The sequence below is a fragment of the Sphaeramia orbicularis genome, chromosome 6 (genome assembly GCF_902148855.1).
Source record: "Sphaeramia orbicularis chromosome 6, fSphaOr1.1, whole genome shotgun sequence".
Classification (NCBI taxonomy): domain Eukaryota; kingdom Metazoa; phylum Chordata; class Actinopteri; order Kurtiformes; family Apogonidae; genus Sphaeramia; species Sphaeramia orbicularis.
Genome location: NC_043962.1, coordinates 38,823,790 through 38,843,373, shown reverse-complemented (window position 1 = coordinate 38,843,373; position 19,584 = coordinate 38,823,790). Strand labels below are relative to the sequence as shown.

Below are 19,584 nucleotides of genomic sequence, written 5' to 3'. Positions count from 1 at the left end.
TTTGTAAAGCACTTTGAATTGTCTTGTACATGAAATGTGCAATAGAAATAAACCTGCCTTGCCTTGCCTAATAAGCTGAATGATTGTACAAAACACTTTATATTGCAAAAGATTTTTAATATAGATCAACTTGGAATTGAGTCCAATGAACTGATGATATTAAGTCTAATGATTATACAAAGCAATTGACATTACAACAAATTTGAAGTTAAATTAACTTGGCATTTAGTGTGCTGTACTTAACCCTTTCATGCATAGTGGTCACTACAATGAACAGCTATTCTACAGCTGTTCTCTTATATATTTGTGGGTTTTGTTGTTTTAGTTTCATGTCAGCCAACACAGTGGACGCTTATGCATCATCCAATTCACTGACATTTATTCCATTACTGTCAATTTACTGTTCTTGATAAACCTGATCTGCAGTAACATGTTTGCTTGTTATTGCTATTAGACTGTAATTTATAGTTGTTTTTTTTTTAAACAAAATGTTTTTTTTTCTTTGCATATTATCTCCATGGAGTGAGTAATGACTAGTATTAGTACAGGGTGGGGAAGCAAAATTTACAATGAACATTTAGTTGTTTTTTCTCAGCAGGCACTACGTCAATTGTTTTGAAACCAAACATATATTGATGTCATAATCATACCTAACACTATTATCCATACCTTTTCAGAAACTTTTGCCCATATGAGTAATCAGGAAAGCAAACGTCAAAGAGTGTGTGATTTGCTGAATGCACTCGTCACACCAAAGGAGATTTCAAAAATAGTTGGAGTGTCCATAAAGACTGTTTATAATGGAAAGAAGAGAATGACTATGAGCAAAACTATTACGAGAAAGTCTGGAAGATACTATTAAAGAAGAATGGGAGAAGTTGTCACCTGAATATTTGAGGAACACTTGTGCAAGTTTCAGGAAGTGTGTGAAGGCAGTTATTGAGAAAGAAGGAGGACACATAGGATAAAAACATTTTCTATTATGTAAATTTTCTTGTGGCAAATAAATTCTCATGACTTTCAATAAACTAATTGGTCATACACTGTCTTTCAATCCCTGCCTCAAAATATTGTAAATTTTGCTTCCCCACCCTGTATCTGTTAAAATGTGAGAAAACATCAGATTAGCAGCATTGAAAATGTTTTTATTTCATAGATTTCAAACAGTATATCAATAAATACATGTTTCTTTGCTTCAAAAATGAAATGTATGATGTCCAGCTGAATGGACATTTTTGCAACACCATGAAAAATAGGTCAATAAAAAATATTCAATTGTATAGTTTTTTTTTTTTTTTATGTTTTAAGAGAAATAAAAACACTCAGGATTAAGGCTGTCATAATTCATGCATGAAAAGGTTAAAATAGCAATTCCATTCAAATCAAGCATTTAAGTTTAATACACTTAAGTTTTCATAACTCATTACTTACATTTTTAAGGTAACTGAGATTTTCTAAGTAAACTCAACTATCTGGTCTTACAGTGCAGAAGAACCCCTAAATTTAACTGATTTTTTTTTCTCCACTTTTTGTCCATTTTTAACAATCTAGGAAAATGTTAAGTCAGTGTTTGCTCAATAAGCTCCAGAGCCGGTCCCGGTGGTCCACATTCAGCGGCTCCCTGTGCTGACTCACGCGGGATGGAACCTGTCCGTCGGCGGCGGCAGCTCCGCGGATCCCCGGGCTGCCGGTGAGTCTGTCCGCTCCACCGGTGACGATGTCGGTCTCCGGGATGAAGAAGCAGCTCCACAAAGCCAGCCAGGTAACCGGGACGAGCCGGCGGTATCCGGGCCGATCCGGATTGTTGTTAGTGTTGATCCGGCCGGTGCTGTGTGTGGGTGTTGTCGTGTGCAGTGGAGGCTCTGGGCTGTACTGCGACACATGGCCTCCTGCAACAAAACACCACCGACCACCTGAGCACCACGACCACTGAGCACAACCCAGTTATCTGCGGGGATTTATGGCTCTGCCTTCCAACACCTGTATTTTAATCGATCTATTTAAACTGCTGTTGGCCTAGTGTTGTTCTTTATGGCTGTAGTTTTTGCTACTAACTACTGCTCGGTTCTAGTAAACAGGCTAATATTCAAAAATCGCACTAACTACAATAGAAAAGCCTCCACTTTGATGCTTCTGCTGCTATAATGTACTGTACAGACCTATAGATTTTTAAGTGCTACGTTTGTAATGTCCATGTTATTTAATATTTCAATGTGTGAGCTAGCCTATTTTACTCTATTCTGTTTAGATTTTCTTACCATCTGCCATATGTGCATCATTTACCCTATAGGACAGTCCAGATGGGGGTACTTGGAAGAAGCCCAGGGGGTACTTTACATTTTTTGGGGGAAAAATACATTAAATAAGTCATCATATACTGAATAGAAAATAAATAATGACAATTAATGCTGGAATATAAAACACAATCAATACATTCTGTTATCTTGTTTAAGCTTTGGTAACATTTTAAGAACATTTGTATTTTATATTATTCAAGAGTTTATTTGAGTAATTCAGTAATTATTTTGTTGATGGAAAGTTCATTTCTTCATTAATGATTAATCAATACATTTTTCTCAGCAATGAAAAAGGGAACTTTTCAGTTTATATTTTGCACACAAAATATATTTATAAAGATGTGATTTATGTTTCTCCCTTCAAACACCTGTATTTTAATTGACCTGTTAATCTATTTAAACTGCTGTTGGCCTAGTGTTGTTCTTTATGGCTGTAGTTTTTGCTACTAACTACTGCTCGGTTCTAGTAAACAGGCTAATATTCAAAAATCGCACTAACTACAATAGAAAAGCCTCCACTTTGATGCTTCTGCTGCTATAATGTACTGTACAGACCTATAGATTTTTAAGTGCTACCTTTGTAATGTCCATGTTATTTAATATTTCAATGTGTGAGCTAGCCTATTTTACTCTATTCTGTTTAGATTTTCTTACCATCTGCCATATGTGCATAATTTACCCTATAGGACAGTCCAGATGGGGGTACTTGGAAAAAGCTCATGGGGTACTTTAACCCTTTCATGCATGAATTTTGAGAACCTTAATCAAGATTCTTTTTTAATAAGTGTTTTTATTCCTCTGTAGGCATGAAAAAAAACAAACAATGTGATTGAATTTTTTTTTAATGAACCTATTTTTCATGGAATTACAAAATGTCCACTCAGCTGGACATCATGCGTTTAATTTTAGAAGCAAAGAAACATGTATTTACTGATATACTATGAAGTAAAAACATTTTTAATGCTGCTAATTTGATGTTTTCTCACATTTTAACAATACCTGCATATAGATAATATGCAAAACAAAAACAAAACTGTTAATTACTGTTTAATAACAAATAGCAATTTTTTTTTACACTCAAACATGTTACTGCAGATCAGGTTTCTCTAAAACACCAAATTTAGAGTAATGGTATGAATTACAGTGTATGGGATGATACATAAGTGTCCACTGTGTTGGCTGATATGGAACTAAAACAACAAAATCCATGAATATACAAGAGAACCCCTTTGTACAGCTGTCCACTGTAGGGACCACTATGTATGAAAGAGTTAAAAATTTTTTGGAAAAATAAATTAAATAAGTCATCATGTACTGAATAGAAGTAAAACATGAGAATTAATGCTGGAATATAAAACACAATAAATACATTCATATAATAAAACTGTTATCTCTTTTAAGCTTTGGTAACATTTTAGGAATATTTGTATTTTATATTATTCAAGAGTTTATTTGAGTAATTCAGTAATTATTTTTTGTTGATGAAAGGTTTATTTGTTCATTAATGACCAATTAATACATTTTTCTTAGCAATGAAAAAGAGCACTTTTCAGTTCATATTTTGCACACAAAATATATTTATAAAGATGTGATATTTTTAATAGATTAAAGTTAAATATATGTTTGTTTACAAAGTGTTGAAAATAAAAAACAGACACTTTTGGCAAAGGAACAAATTTTGCAAAAAACAATGCTGTTGCAAGAATTGGGCATACTTACAAAAAAAAAAAAATAAAAAATTCAGGGGGTACTCCACTGTAAAATGTTTGAGAACCACTACCCTAGGGGATCCAAAGGAACTCAATGCACTTCTTCTAATAATACCACCCTGATTGATAAAACTACCAGTCTTCCTACTGATGCAACTATATGGTGGTGAAAGACGTAGCTTAAATACTCATATTACACTCTAAAATTACCCACTAAAAGTAAAATTTACTCCAACTAATCCAAGAGGTTTTCAAATACTTTTTACCTATAAAGACCTAGAGCTACTTTTGTGGCAGTTCCCATTTGAAAAGGTGCCTCTGAGAAGTAGTGGGGTAGTAATATAAGATGCAGGAAATGGAAATATACAGCCGCCTCATGTTACTATTGTCCCTACAGCTGCTGAATGAGAGGCTGATGGGAGCTGAAGGAACCAAGATGGATGAAGACTTCCTAAAAATGGAAAAGGTGAAAGTATACATTTTTCTTTGTCTGCTCATAAAGAGATGTTTCCAGATGATACAAACTCACTGGTTCTATCTCTGTCCTTATCAGAGTGTTGCAATTATCCAAACTCTGCTGATTGAACTGCTGTCTCAAACCATAGAGTTCCTCCAGCCAAACCCAGGTACTGAAAAACTATCTGTGATCATTAAAGTTCCTCTGTTTTTACTGTAAACCTAACAGGCTTAATTAAAGTAGTTACAAATTCAAAACCAAATAACAGTATGTGCAGTTTAACACATGTTTATTTGGTGCTGTTTAGTATTACAGTGTTTTCAGAAAATGAGAGATGTTTGAGTCTGTATGATGCAATAATTAAATATTCAGATATTTCACAAAGTAAAAGAAGACTGCAACCTGCATTACAGCTAAAATCCTACATTTCCATCCATGGACAAACACTCCTCACTAATTAATACTTCACTGTACAAAACAAAACAAAACAAAACAAAACAAATAATTAAAATAAATGTATTCATAGAGTGTATGTACACTAATACTTAAAACTACACTATCTCTTCTAATTTAAACTATGTTTTTCTTTTCAGCATACAGAGCTAAACTGAGCATGCTCAAAACTGTGTCCAGGATTCGAGGACAGGACACGTCAGTGGGCTACCCACAGACAGAGGGCATGCTGGGAGATTGTATGTTGCGTTACGGCCAGGAATTGGGGGCTGCATCAGAATTTGGTAAGACACTACCAACCCAGACGACCGTCAGCATCACCTGCTGATAAACTCACCTAAAGAGGAAAACTTGGCTATGTATTTATGGCAGAAGAGGAAGTGATAACAGTAGCAACAAATTTGAGAGAATGTCACAACAAAAAACTAAGGAAGCTCAACTTAGTTTTACACAGCTATGCCTGCTGTTTGGGTTCCCTAGACAACTAACTGCTTTATGCTTCCCCCCCTCAAAAGAAAAACTATTCTAAAGTGCAGTCTTTTGGAAATCACTTTCATTCACTATTATTGCTGTAACTATAATCAAAAAAATACACAACAATTTAATGCACTATATATACCAACCACAAAACAGGACATGAACCCACACATGCAGTACAAAGACAGAAGCACAATCTGCTTTAATAAAACTTCCCTCAGTTTCTATTGTATTATATTGGGACAGCATACAAAGCCCTCTGTAAGATATGGTGTATTCTAAGACGTCTGAATGTTGTGCAAAGGCCTAGTTTACCTCCAACCATGATAGTTTTTCTCTTAACCTATAGCACTGGTTTTCTGTAGTAGTTTTGGTGCCTGAATTATAAACATCTGAAACAAAACAACAATATTAGATTCAGGAATCAAATCACAATCCCTGTTTTGTCTGGATTATCATGACAACTGAAGTTACAGTAAATGATAAGTAACTTTAGTAATTTATTTGTTTTAGTGCATTACTGGATAGCAAAACATAATATTTTCACCTTTGTGTTATGACTAGGCTCCAGTCATTCCAGATTCTCTTCCTGCTTTTTCATTCTTAAATCTTCCCTTCATGTCTTCATGTCTCCTCTCTGTTCAGGTGGTGCTTTGACAGGTGTAGGGGAGGCTCTGCAGCAGGTTGGTAAGGCCAGGGATGCTCTGGATGTCAGCGTCAAATGCACCTTCATCGACCCCCTGCAGGATCTGCATAACACTGAGCTGAAGGACATTAAGGTGAGATGTCACCATTGTCAGCTTGGTTTCATGATCACATTAAAAACAAATTTGAAGACATTAAATAACTGATATTAAAGATGATTTAAAGTTTATATTTTTACGCATCATCAGCATAAATGTCTCCTTAGTAGATAAGAGAGGGTGAGAATAATCACAGACTGGCCACATCCACAAGAAAAACTCAAAAGTGTTTAGATTTTTTCAGCTGTTCAACTCTGTCCAAACTATTTATCGTGTTCAGTACCAGCTGAAGAAGCTGAATGGTCGTCGCCTTGACTTTGACTACAAAAGGAGACGGAAGGGGAAGGTCCCAGTGGAGGAAGTACGACAGGCCTGGGATAAGTTCATTACCTCGAAGGATCTGGCAGAGAGGAGCATGTTCATCCTGCTGGAAAACGATGTGAGTTTTAAGTCAAATACAATAAAGTAAAAGCAGTCACTTGCTAATTTAGTCAATCAATACATTTGTTTTTGACACTTCTAAGTAAATTTGTGATGGTTACTTTTATTTTAAGGCTATTTTTAATGTTCATACTGCATCTTTGCTCTAAAACTATCAATTAGCCTGGATTGCTGGAAGTCTTTATATGAAAACAACAACCTTACAGCTACAACTACAGCCTCAAAATGACAAACATCTTTCTATGTGCTGTTTTCTTCATCATGATGTCGCCATTTTAATACCATGTTGCACTTCAATATAACTTATCTCTCACCATTATTTTGCAAATGCACTGTGACAGCATTCTGTGCTCAGTTCTACCCAATTGCCAAACAATTCAGATAACTTTTACCAGTATTCTAGAATGATAATAGAGGATGCCAAACTACATTGACAAAATCATGTGGATTGCTTTAATTTAAGGACTCATGAGCCAAAAATGTGCATGTAAACAACTGCTATAAAATCATCAGATATCATTATTTTAACCCATAAAGACCCAGTGCTATTTTTATGTCAGTTCCCATATGAAATTTTCTCTATATTTAACCTTTCCTAAGTGATTTGTCACCATTTATTAAAATATTTTCCTCTGTATTTTACATTTTATCAGTATATATCAGGTATTTTCCTGTATTTAATTTACTGATCATGAAAATATTCATAAAAGATCAGATTAAAGTTGAGGGTTATTATATCAAAAACAGAGGACACTGCAGAAAAAGTGACTTTTTCAGTAAAATATACCATTAACTGAACATAAAACAAGTGTGTCCATCCACTGTCATTGATCTATCTCCATGGGTTTTCTGGTGAATCAATGTTGTAGAAGATGACAATGTTTCATCGTTCACTAAGGAGCCTCTGAACGTCCAAATGGGTCATATCTGATGACCATGAAAAGATGAAAAACTGCATTTTACACCAATTATTTACATGTATTGATAGGATTAGTGGATCAACAGGTTTTAAACATTTTAAATCAGTAGATAGTTTTGGTCACAAGTGGGTGTTTGGATCTTTAGGGGTTGAACCAGTTCAGCTCTGCTCAAAAGTACCAAATATTCAGTAATTTACCCCTTTAACCCTTTAAATGCTAGGTTTAATATGTACTGTTGATATTTAGGAATAAAAAAAATGCAAAAATGAGATTGATAGTGATAAGTGTCATGAATATGTCAAAAAGCAGAATTGATTTTATTGCATTCCTGGAAATTACTGAACATGTGGTAGGTTTGAGCACAGCTTAAGTTGTTTAAAAGATATATGCAGAAAAAAACTGAAAAAATATTGACATATATGATGATTTTATAGCATTTTTTTGCATGTACATTTTTGGCTCGAGGGTCGGAGAGTGTCAATAGCATATAATAGACTTTTGAGAGTAAGTGACGTTAGATTCAATAAATATGTCTAAAAAAATATATTGTTGCAGAAATTTATACCATAAGCTGTAACACAGACATAATGACCACCAAATCAAAAAGAAAACTGGCAAAAATGGCCTGAGAGGTCGTTAAGAGTTAAAGAAGTGTGGGAAACGGGTAGTCTGGCCAAGCAGGGCTAACTATTAAGAAGGAGTGTTCTATTGCCCCCCACGGTTCAATAATGCCATCTTTAAAATGTCATAATGGAGCTTAAAGATATGTCATAACATCTTTTATATGGGGAACAAAGGCATTTTATTTCATGCAGACACAGAGCAACAGAGCAGGCAATTCACTTTCGCTGTTTCATCATCATGATTACATTTGTAGACTTTTTGTCCTCCGTGTTTTCCCCTACAGGTCGATCAGCTGCGCCACCTGGCTGCTCTGGTTGGAGCCCTGATGGAGTTCCATCGTCATGCCCATCGAATCCTGCTGGGTCTCCAGGGCAATCTGCAAGCCAGGTAACTTTCACATCACCTTTCATATCACTTTACAACTGTGGTTCCCAACCTTTTTTGGCTAGTGACCCCATTTTAACATCACAAATTTCTGGCGACCCCAGATGTTCAAAACAGACTTTTTTTTCCTAAAATTAATTTGTTTTTGATCATGTAATAGTTTGCTATACTGTGTTGCAAATAAATGTTAATTTTAGACATTTAGTCATTATAATGTATATTATTATGAACGGAGGCAGAAAAGCCAGGTGTAGATTACTGCACAAAGTGAGTATTTTATTTTCCTCAGTCAGGATATGTACAGTCAGTCCAGCTTGTATTTACAAGGCTGACAATTAAACTGAACAAACAATAAGTCAAACTATGAATTATGAAAGAGCTGCAGCATCTGAAACTGACCACAATGAATATTTGAAAGATAAACAGTACCACAGCTCTTCAGTTTCAGACTCACACTTTGTCATGTCTTTTATGTATTGGGATTATCTCTGTCAACTCACCATATATTTTTTATTAGTAAGTTTTTATTTTTTATTTTTATCAAATACTAGAAATTTCAGGTGACCCCATTTGAATTCCAGGCGACCCCACGTGGGGTCCCGACCCCAAGGTTGAAAAACAGTGCTTTACAATGAGTGGGGTACTTTGATGACGTTCACCTGCTCAGTAGAGTTTGAAAACACAGAAAGTCAGTGTGCACATAAAAAAGACAAAGCAACCAGTTAAGTACTAATCAGACCGATAAAGAAGGCTTTGAATTTAGTTTAGAAACATGCTGCTGTCTTTTTAAATACTGTATGTTGTATTTCATCACAGACTTACCGCTGCCAGTAACAGACCAGAGCGGCGTTACCGGCCTAAAAAGATCAGAGTCAGATCTGAACACAGCAACAGCATCGGATTTTACCACCAGCCATCTGTCATTTCCACAATTTCCTCAGGTTTGTCTTAATATTGTTCTCCTGCCATATTTCTGCCATAGTTTTTTTGTTTTTTGTTTTTCAAATGATTTGCCTTCTGAAATGGTAGCAACCTTGATCAGCTCTTGTCAAACTCTTGCAGTTTTGTGCATAAACTCATCTTTACCTCCGCCAAGGAGGTTATGTTTTTGCCAGGGTTTGTCTGTTTGTTTGTTTGTTTGTTTGTCTGTCCGCTGTAACATACGGTAGGTCTTCAGGGAGTCAGTACCCCATTCCAGTCTAGCTAAATATGGCTTACCATGGATGTAGAGATGGTGTTAAGCTGAAGGCTGGAAGGTGGAGATACATGAAGGGTCTGTCATGAGTCCACCAGAATCCAGATTACAACTTGATATTTCTATGATCCTGTTACAGACTTTATGTTCTGAGTCAACCTGCAACTACTGCAAACTGCCAGGAAATGGACACCTGAGGCTCTAAGGCAGGGCTGTCAAACTCATTTTAGTTCAGGGGCCACATTCACCCCAGTATGATCTCAAGTGGGCTGGACCAGTGAAAAAACAGTGAAAAAAGTAAAATTACATTATGATAATGTTTACATCTACAACATTTCCTTAAAAATCTGAATAACATGAACAACTTGAAATGTCTTAAGAAAAACAAATGCAATTTTAACAATATTCTTCCTCAGTTTATCATTTACAAATGTGCATTACAACTTACATTACAATTACAAATACACAAAATATATAGTAACAGGTAAAATATTGGGAAAATTGCATTTACTTCTCTTAAGACATTTCAGGTTTTTCATATTTGTTCTGGTTATTCACATTTTTTGTAAAAGGATAGTTTGTTAATGTAAACATTTTCATGTAATTTTACTTTTTTTCACTAAAACAAAGATAAAATCTGCAGTTGCCATTATTTAAAAGTTATTATGATACTATTTTACTGATCTGACCCAATTGAGATCTAATTGGTCTGCATGTGGAACCTGAATTAAAATGATTTTTACACCATTGATAATATCTTCAGTATAATTTTTGCATTTCACTAATTCATCCTACGGGCCAGATTTGGCCCCCGGGCCACATGTTTGACACCTGTGGTCTAAGGGACTGCATTAAAAGCACTGATCGGAATATGCTGAAACAGAAGAGAACAGTACAGACATTGACAGAATAATTGAATGGTTTTTCTTTCTTTCTTTCTTTTTTTCTTTCTTTCTGTCTTTCTTTCTTTCTTTCTTTGTACAGGAGAGCAGTTCACAGTGTTACCATCCAGACCCGGCAGTCCCATCTCCTACTACGGTGAGGAAATACTGACATCGCCTAGTTCTTGGTGTTTAGGGTTTGGTTTATCTTAAATTTATGTTTACATACAACTTCTCATCACAGCAAAATTAGAACAGTCTTGTGGTTTTCAGTGGTTTTATTTGTATTTTTGTAGTTTTTAGTTTTATTTTGTGTTTTTAACCGTGCAATTATAGTTTAGCTTTTAATAACTTCTGTATTAGTCTTAGTCATTTTAATTGAGGAAACACAACTTTTGCCTCCATACTGACAGCTGTGACTTGGCAGCAAAGATATGATTCCATCTACTGGTATAGAACTGGTACCGCTAAAATACAGCTAAAAATAGAAAAATACAATTATCAATCATCTACCTAAAACACATAGCTTATGTATGAGGCAAACTGATAAAGATGAATAGTAAAGTTTGGTTTTATGGGTTTGTTTTATTTATTATTATTATTATTATTATTATTATTATTATTATTATTATTATTATACATTTTTGTTATTTTTAAAAATTATTATTATTTTCAGTACTTCTTCGGTTACTGTTATTTCTGAAGTCTGTTTTGAATTTTATTTCAGTTAACAGATGTTTTTCCACACCTACTTGGTATTTTGTAAGTTATTGCTAAAGACAATCATCTTGCATCACAGCTTTTATAGATCTGTGACTCATGAAGGAAAATGCTTTAAGTTTCCCCCTCTCTCTACCTTTGTCTTTGTCTTGTTATGTGTGTTGCCCAGCTGACAGTAAACCGGTCCTGGATCAGCCCTGTTGCCGGGCAATTTACTCCTTCCATCCAAACCACGATGGTGAGCTGGGCTTCAGCGAGGGTGACGTAATAATCCTCACCAGCCAAGTCGACAACAACTGGTACGAAGGTTCGCTCGGCAACCAATCAGGAGTGTTCCCCATCAGTTATGTGGACGTCCTGGTGCCTCTGCCATTACCATGACGACATATCAAACATACAGGAGTGTGACTGACAAATAATATGCAACCTCTCTGCTTCTTATTTGCACTTTTCACAAGAAATCAGCAGGTGACCTGTTAAAGGAAAGGAAGGCCATAATTAAAACCACTCTGGTGCACTTTAGTTTCTGATCTCGGAGCATCTTATACGCCACAAAAGAGAGGCAAAAGAGAGGCTCAGTCAGTAAATACAACATCTTAGACTTCTGTGACTTTACCCTTTAAGACTCTTAATGTCATTTTCTTCACTACACTGCAATTGCCTTTCAAATTATTGCACATTTCATTAAGAGGTAAACGCATAAGATAAGATAAGCAGCCACATCGGTCTGATCCTGTCGGCAGATTTGAGATCAACAGATTATAGACTTCCTTGAGTAGTACAATGTCTGTGGACTTAGTTTTAAGTGGTAAGTATAAATCAAAAGTGAAGCTTAATTTAGATCATAACAGTGTCTTAGGTGAATTGTGCTTTACGTACATGGTTTTGATGATTCACATTGTGCATGTTCTTAAAGTAGGCACTTTATGTAAAGCTTTATGAGTCTCAGGTAGGAAATAAAATAAACAGTAAAATATGTCGGGGTTGTATTGTACCTTTGACCTTAAAAAGCACTGGAGGACTTGCACGCTGTAGGTTTATGTCATTTAGTGAAGTGATTATTGAAGATATAAGACTTTAAAACACACAAACTATAAGTTTCCTTTCAATACCTTTCAAAGTAATTCAATTTAGCTGCTTGTGTGCTTATGTAACATGTATTCAGTACAATAGAATAAATACTTGACAAAAGCACTGCATTGACATATAGGGAGGTACACATGATCATTTAGATTTAATTAAAAAATACAATATCCAAGTGATTTAATTTAGGGTTTAGCATTGCAGGGAGGAAATGGACTGAACATCTGTATTTCTAAAATCCTTGCTGCTGCATAGTGTATGAATCAGCTTTAAAGATAAGCTAGAGCCTTTTGTAATACTCTCATTGACTCAGAAAATAGGAAAAAAAAAGGAGGCTTTATCCAATTAAATAACAAAAACCATCAGACATGACAAATTTAGAGCCTTCAAACTGACTTTGGTAATAATTTTGAGGAAAAATCTGCAGAAAGAGCACATTTAAAGTTTATTCATAATCAGGTAAATGCACTTTCCACTGAAAGAGCTGATGAGATTTGTATTTGATTAATTTGATAACACAGGTTTATATATTTGAATGATTATATTTACATAAAATAATATACAGTATACACCCAATATTTACAATGTACACAGCAACTTTGCTCAGGATAAAGCTCCCTGAAAAACCCTTTGAAGGAGGAAATCAGAACAGAGGCCATTCCTCCAAGGATGTTTGTAGTGTTTACAGTCTAGACTAATATAGTAAAGCACAGGTAGGATGACTGAATAGCCACCATTAAAAATGCGGTAATGATGGATAATGTTCACATTAAAATCATATCTAATGCACACAGATATGGTCAGTTTATGTAAAGTGCACAGGTCAGATCACTTCACAGACACAGCAGACAGTAAAGAGTTGAACTAAGTAATGCTCCACCTTGTGCTCACATTTTTCTGCTTCATAATGCTTATTAAATAGCACAGACTGTTTATAAAGTGCATATATCTAGTCTAAGATGGATGTCAAGTCTCAAAATATTGGAATGTCCCTTTAATAGAAACTAATAACTGAAATAAATACAGATTGTAATTGTGAAAAAACAGACTATGATCTGGCTTTACTTGATGTAATAAATCAATGTCCATGAATGTAAGATTTATTGTAGATGCTGGTGTTTGATTTATTTATTTATTTATTTATTTCTACAGCTTCTTATTTTAACAACAGGACGGCAAATAAGAGTGAGACGCAGTTCCACAATCTTGTATTTTATTTCAAAGTTGTTGAAGATAGATGTTTTTAATACTAGAGATGAATGTTGAATTTTCTGTATCTGAAAATAGTTTCAGTATTTACTTCTGCAGTTGTTTCTCAACAGGGAATCATGTGATTTTTCACAAAACTTGGATATTCCATCTCTTCAGGAATGTCTTTAAGTTTGTTATTCCTTTCACACAAAATGATGTTTGTACAGAGACCAGGACTCAGTATGTATTTTTTGCAATAATTTCTTTGAGCAATAAATGTTTTGATCATGTCTGATTTAGTGTCCTGTCTCTCTCAACTGATAAGGATGGTAGCAGGTGACTGTATTTTTTTCATACTTTGTTTTTGGTACTTTTTCTTTATTATTAGCTTAGAACACAGGTGGCAAACATGTGGCCCGGGGGCCAAAAGGTTCCAATCTGGCCTGCGGGATGAATTTGCAAAGTGCAAGTTAGGGCATCAAACTCAAAAATAATATCATAATAACCTATAAGTAATGACAACACCATTTTTTTTCTCTTTGATTTAGTGCAAAAAACATTAAATTATGGAAAATTTACATTTATAAACTATCCTGTAACAATAAAATGTGAATAACCTGAACAAATCTGAACAACCTGAAATGTCTAATGAAAATTTAGTGCAGTTGTATCAATATTCTGCCTGTTACTAAATGTTTTGAGTCTTTGTAGATCTGATCTGTAATGCGCAGGTAGAAATGATAAGTAGAGCAGAATATTGATAAAACTGTACTTATATTTCTTTACAAATTTCATTTTTTTCAGGTTATTCACATCCTTTTTGTTTGGATAGTTTGTAAATGTAAATACTGGCATAATTGAATGTCATTTTTTGCACTCAAACCATTTGGAGTTGTCATTATTTATTGGCTATCATGCTATTATTTTACTGGTCCAGCCCTCTTCAGATTAAATTGGACTGAATGTGGCCCCCCGGAAGAAAATGAGTGTGACACCCTTGGCTTAGAATATATGAGTTGCTGTTTTATGTCTCTACATTTCTTGATATTGAAACCAAAAACCAATAAAATGTGGCTCTCAGAGTAAACATTACCAGTGCAGACTTTAATTTAAACTTAAAAGCAGGTTCAAATTTTGACATAATGTCTAGCTAATTCATTTTTGTAAATGACTCTATTTTGTGTAGAACAAACTGCTGTGACAACAAACAAGTGGTGCCAGGTACAACAAACCCCGCCCCTTGCACATATTGTACCTTTTTTTGGCATGGATCCAACTGATGTCATCATGTCTATGCGTGTACTGATGTCAGCATATCAACTGCCTCTATATATGTGCCAAGTTTGAAGTAAACTGAAACAAAATTGATGTTTTTATCGACATTTGAAATGTAAATGGGAGAAGAAAAAAGACTGAAAAATTCACAATAAATTTGAACTTTGACCTACTTTTCCAAAAATGTAATGACATGTATTCTGGGTCACTGGCAATCTACAATCCAAATGTGGTATGAATTCAACCAAAAGTTTTGCTGCTACAGACATTGAAATTTCATCCATTATAAGTAAATGGGGGAAAAAAAGATGTTAAAAATTCATTAAAAAATGGAATTTTGATATACTTTTCCCAAAATGTAATCAAATCTATTCTGGGTCACTGGCAATCTATAAACCCAATTTGGTATGAATTCAACCTATAGTTTTGCTGCTAGAGTATTAACAAACAAAAAAACAAACCGAACCAGAAACAATACCACTTGCCTCCCATTGAGGGGGCAGGGTAATAATGGAATAATAAAACTGTATTGTACTGTATTGAGAGATTGTAAGTACATATGTACACATATTTCTGAAGTATTGCAGTACTTAAGATGGGTTTTCATATAAATGTACTTTGAGTATTTAACCATAATCTCTACATTTTAACACAAGTCGTGTACTTTCTGCTTGTTACATTTTACATTTTAAAACAGCTTCAACCCTTAAAGATCCTTCAACTACTTTTGTGGTAACTGCCAAATTAGTTTTCTTCTTCATTTAACCTTTCCTAAGTGATCTATCACCATTTATTATGATATTATCCTCTGAATTTTACATCAGAAAATCTGTTTTTCCTCCCTGTATTTAATTCACTGGTCATGGAGATGTTCATGAAAGCTCACAGTAAATTCAAAGTTTCTTGTATCAAAACAGAGAAAATAGAAGAAAAACTGACTTTTTATCCTACTTATATCATTAACCGAACGTAAAAATGAGTGTCAGCAATCAGTCGTTTGTCAAATCACTTGTTGGTTTTGTCGGTAAATCAATGTTGCAGAAGATGATGATGTTTTCACTACGGAACCTCTGAGCATCTAAACTGGTCATATCTGATAATGATGAAAAGTGAGGAACTGTATTTTACCAGAATTATTGAAATATACTAATAATATTTGTAGATCACAAGTAAATTAAAATTTTAGATTAGTAGATTTAAAAAAATAAAATAAAAAAAAGGCCAAAATGAAACATAAAAGGGGCTACTCAGTTATTTTTTGAGTAGATTATAAAATGTATACTTCTTCATTTTTACTTAACCCAAAAAGACCCAAACATCCACTGTCGACCAAAACCATCTACTGATGTTAACTGTTTAATACCTGTTGATCCACTAATCCTATCAATCCATGTAAGTAATTGGTGTAAAATACAGTTTGTCATCTTTTCATGGTCATCAGATATGACTCATTTTGATGTTTAGAGGCTCTTTAGTGAACGTGGAAACACTGTCATCTATTACAGCATTGATTCACCAGTAAAACCCATGGAGTTGGAACAATGACAGTGGATGGAGACACTTGGTTCATATTCAGTTAATGAAAGATTTACTGAAAAGGTCACTTTTTCTTCAGTTTTCTCTGTTTTTGATATAATAACCCTCAACTTTAATCTGAGTTTTTATGAACATCTATGTGATTAGTGAATTAAATGCAGGGAAACACAGGAATTTTTACTGAAAAAACACAAAATACAGAAGACAATATTACAATAAATGGTGGTAAATCACTTAAGGAAAGTTAAATATTGAAAAAATTCATTTGGAAACTGACACAAAAGTAACACTGGGTCCTTATGGGTTACGTAACGTACATAAAATAGTACTTCTGTTTTTACAAAAGTATCCGTTCAACTCATTTTTTTTTTCTTTTTTTTATTGGCAAAAAGCAAATTTACAGAACAACAATAGGAAAAATATTATAAAAGAGAAACATAGAAATACATTTGGAGACATGGTGGAATGATTCAATATAACTATTACAACTATCTGAAACAAAATAAACAAACAAAAAAATTAAGACATTTAAAATGTGATGAAAATATTGAAGCAGAAAGAAAAATAAATAAATAAATCAGACTGGACAATAGAGCACAAATGACTAGGTAAGATATAATTAAAACAGCAAGGACTTAGATAAACTAAAATAAAGTTTTCTGGCTTTTTTTTGACATATTTACAATATACTGAAGAGATTTGCAATACTTAATAAAATCACAAAAAAACAGGTTAAAGGAGGGGTTTCTTATTTTTCCACTTACAAGTATGAATATGATATTTACCCAAAATAATAATAAGGTTAACAATATCTTTGACATTAACTTCTAATGCACAGGTGTCAAACATGCGGCCCGGGGGCCAAATCCGTCCCACTAAAGGGTCCAATCTGGCCCATAGGATGGATTTGTGAAATACAAAAATTACACTGAAGATATTAACAATCAATGGTGTAAAAATCATTTTATTTCTGGTTCCATACAGATACATATAAATCAGTTAGATCTCAATTCAGTCAGACCAGAAAAATACTATCATAATAACCTATAAATAATGACAACTGCAGATTTAATCTTTTTTTTTAGTGCAAAAAAGTGAAATTACATGAAAATGTTTATATTAACAAAATATCCTTTTACAAAAAATGTGAATAACCTGAACAAATACGAACAACGTGAAATGTCTAGAGAAAAGTAAATGCCATTTTATCAATATTATACCTGCCACTAAATGTTTTGTGTATTTGTAATTGTAATGTAAGTTGTAATGTACATGTGTAAATGATAAACTGATAAACTGAGACAGAATATTCTTAAAACTGCACTTGTTTTTCTTAAGACATTTCAAGTTGTTCATATTATTCAGATTTTAAAGGAAATGTTGTAGATGTAAACATTATCATAATGTAGTTTTACTTATTTCACTGGTATTATTTTACTGGTCTGGCCCACTTGAGATCCTACTGGGGTGAAAGTGGCCCCTGAACTAAAATGAGTTTGACACCCCTGTTCTAATGAATCCATAAAATAAATAATATCACAGAAAGAAAAAGATGGAATATTTCCAATTTTATTGATTGATTGATTGATTGATTGATTGATGTATTTATTTCGAACATGAATGTCAAACAGAAGAAAATAAATAAACAAAACACTTAAACATACGACATATAATACATACTCGAAAAGGAGTGAGAAGAAGTACAACTTATAAACTCCCACCCCTTCTCCTTATATAATTAATAACAATAATAACCTTCCTAGTCTAATCATATCTATACACTATGCCATAATATGACCAATACTTACTAGTAAATAATTAGGTTTCTGGCTTTATATTATTATGAACAAATATAATATGATTTACATAAACACATAATACAATAACACATATGTGTAAATACATATTCATACACAGATCTATACACACATATACACCTACATATATACATACACACATACACACCTATACATATATACACACACTTACCACATACTTGTACATCTTTAGAACACCCAGTGATCCCCAAGCCCTCCCTCATCCCTGTACGTCTGAAAAATTGTCTTTGTACCTCTTTTTAAATTCTTTCATGCTTGGACGTTGCTTTAACTCCATATTAAATCTGTTCCACAGTCTCACCCCGCTGACAGAAACACAAAAACCCTTCCTAGTCGTGCGTATTAAGGGAATTTAAAAGTTAATTTTCCCCCTTAAATCATAACCCCCTGTCATGAATACTGAATAATTTCTGTATATTTGTTGGTAAAAGGTTATTTTTAGCTTTGTACATTATTTGAGCTGTTTAATAGTCCACAATGTCTGTGAATTTGAGTAATTTTGACCGTAAGAATAATGAGTTTGTGTGTTCCTGGTAGCCAGTAATTATGAATGATTCGTATTTCTCTTTTTTGAAAAATAGTTAGTGGCTGTGGTGAGGTCTTGTAGTTGTTACCCCAGATCTCAGCACAGTGCTGTAAATATGGAGAGACTAGAGAACAGTATAGAGTGTGAAGTGACTTGTGATCCAAAACCTTCTTTGCTTTATTTATTATTACAATGCTTCTGGAGACTTTAGTTTGTACATGTTTGATATGGGCTTTCCAACTGATTCTGTCATCAGTGGTTACCCCCAGAATTTTTATTTCATGAACTCTCTCTATTTCAATTCCGTCTATTTTTATTGTTACCTGTGAATTTTTAAGGACAACCAACTGTGAATATCAGTATCCGTTCACATCTGACTGAAGACAGTGTTTACTTTTGCCACCTGGTTGTTTTTGTATCCACCAGCCGGTAGAGGGCGCTCTGTGATCTGATCCTAACTTTCCTCTGCCCATTTAAACTTCCACCGGAAGTCTGCTCGTCCTCTTCTACCAGGCCGATCCAACATGGTGGGTTAAATTTTTATTTTAACACAAGCTATCTGTTGTAATCTTGGCGTTTTGCTGACTTTATTGTCTCGATCGTGTTGTCCATGATGATCGGGCTTTTTAGTGTATCTAATAATTCCATTATTGAAGCTAGATGACGCTGATATAGTGACTTATTTACGGTTTTATGGGACAACTGCCGGTAACAGAGGAAGCGAAGCGACGCACTGGTTTTGTTGAATGAGCTGCGTTTTTCCTTCAGGGTTTGTTTGTGTCTTTGAGGTGCAAAGGGAAAATAACCCAGAAACCCTTAGGAACTATGTTTAAG

General features: G+C 34.2%; 1 protein-coding gene across 1 annotated transcript; it reads left to right on the top strand.

The window, feature by feature from the left end:
• The first annotated feature begins 1,603 nt into the window (after positions 1–1,603).
• Positions 1,604–13,870, top strand: sh3gl3b (SH3-domain GRB2-like 3b). The gene is made up of 10 exons (XM_030136478.1): positions 1,604–1,762; positions 4,404–4,472; positions 4,560–4,632; positions 5,057–5,200; positions 6,039–6,172; positions 6,417–6,575; positions 8,405–8,508; positions 9,322–9,446; positions 10,685–10,738; positions 11,471–13,870. Exons 1-10 carry the CDS (start codon positions 1,718–1,720, stop codon positions 11,680–11,682), a joined length of 1,119 nt encoding a protein of 372 aa, XP_029992338.1. The 5' UTR covers positions 1,604–1,717; the 3' UTR covers positions 11,683–13,870.
• The last annotated feature ends 5,714 nt before the right edge of the window (positions 13,871–19,584 follow it).

Coding starts and splice junctions, on each gene's coding strand:
- sh3gl3b (XM_030136478.1), top strand. CDS start 1,718: ATGTCGGTCTCCGGGATGAAGAAGCAGCTCCACAAAGCCAGCCAG. Junction 1,763..4,403: donor AGCTCCACAAAGCCAGCCAG/GTAACCGGGACG, acceptor TTGTCCCTACAG/CTGCTGAATGAGAGGCTGAT. Junction 10,739..11,470: donor CAGTCCCATCTCCTACTACG/GTGAGGAAATAC, acceptor TGTGTTGCCCAG/CTGACAGTAAACCGGTCCTG.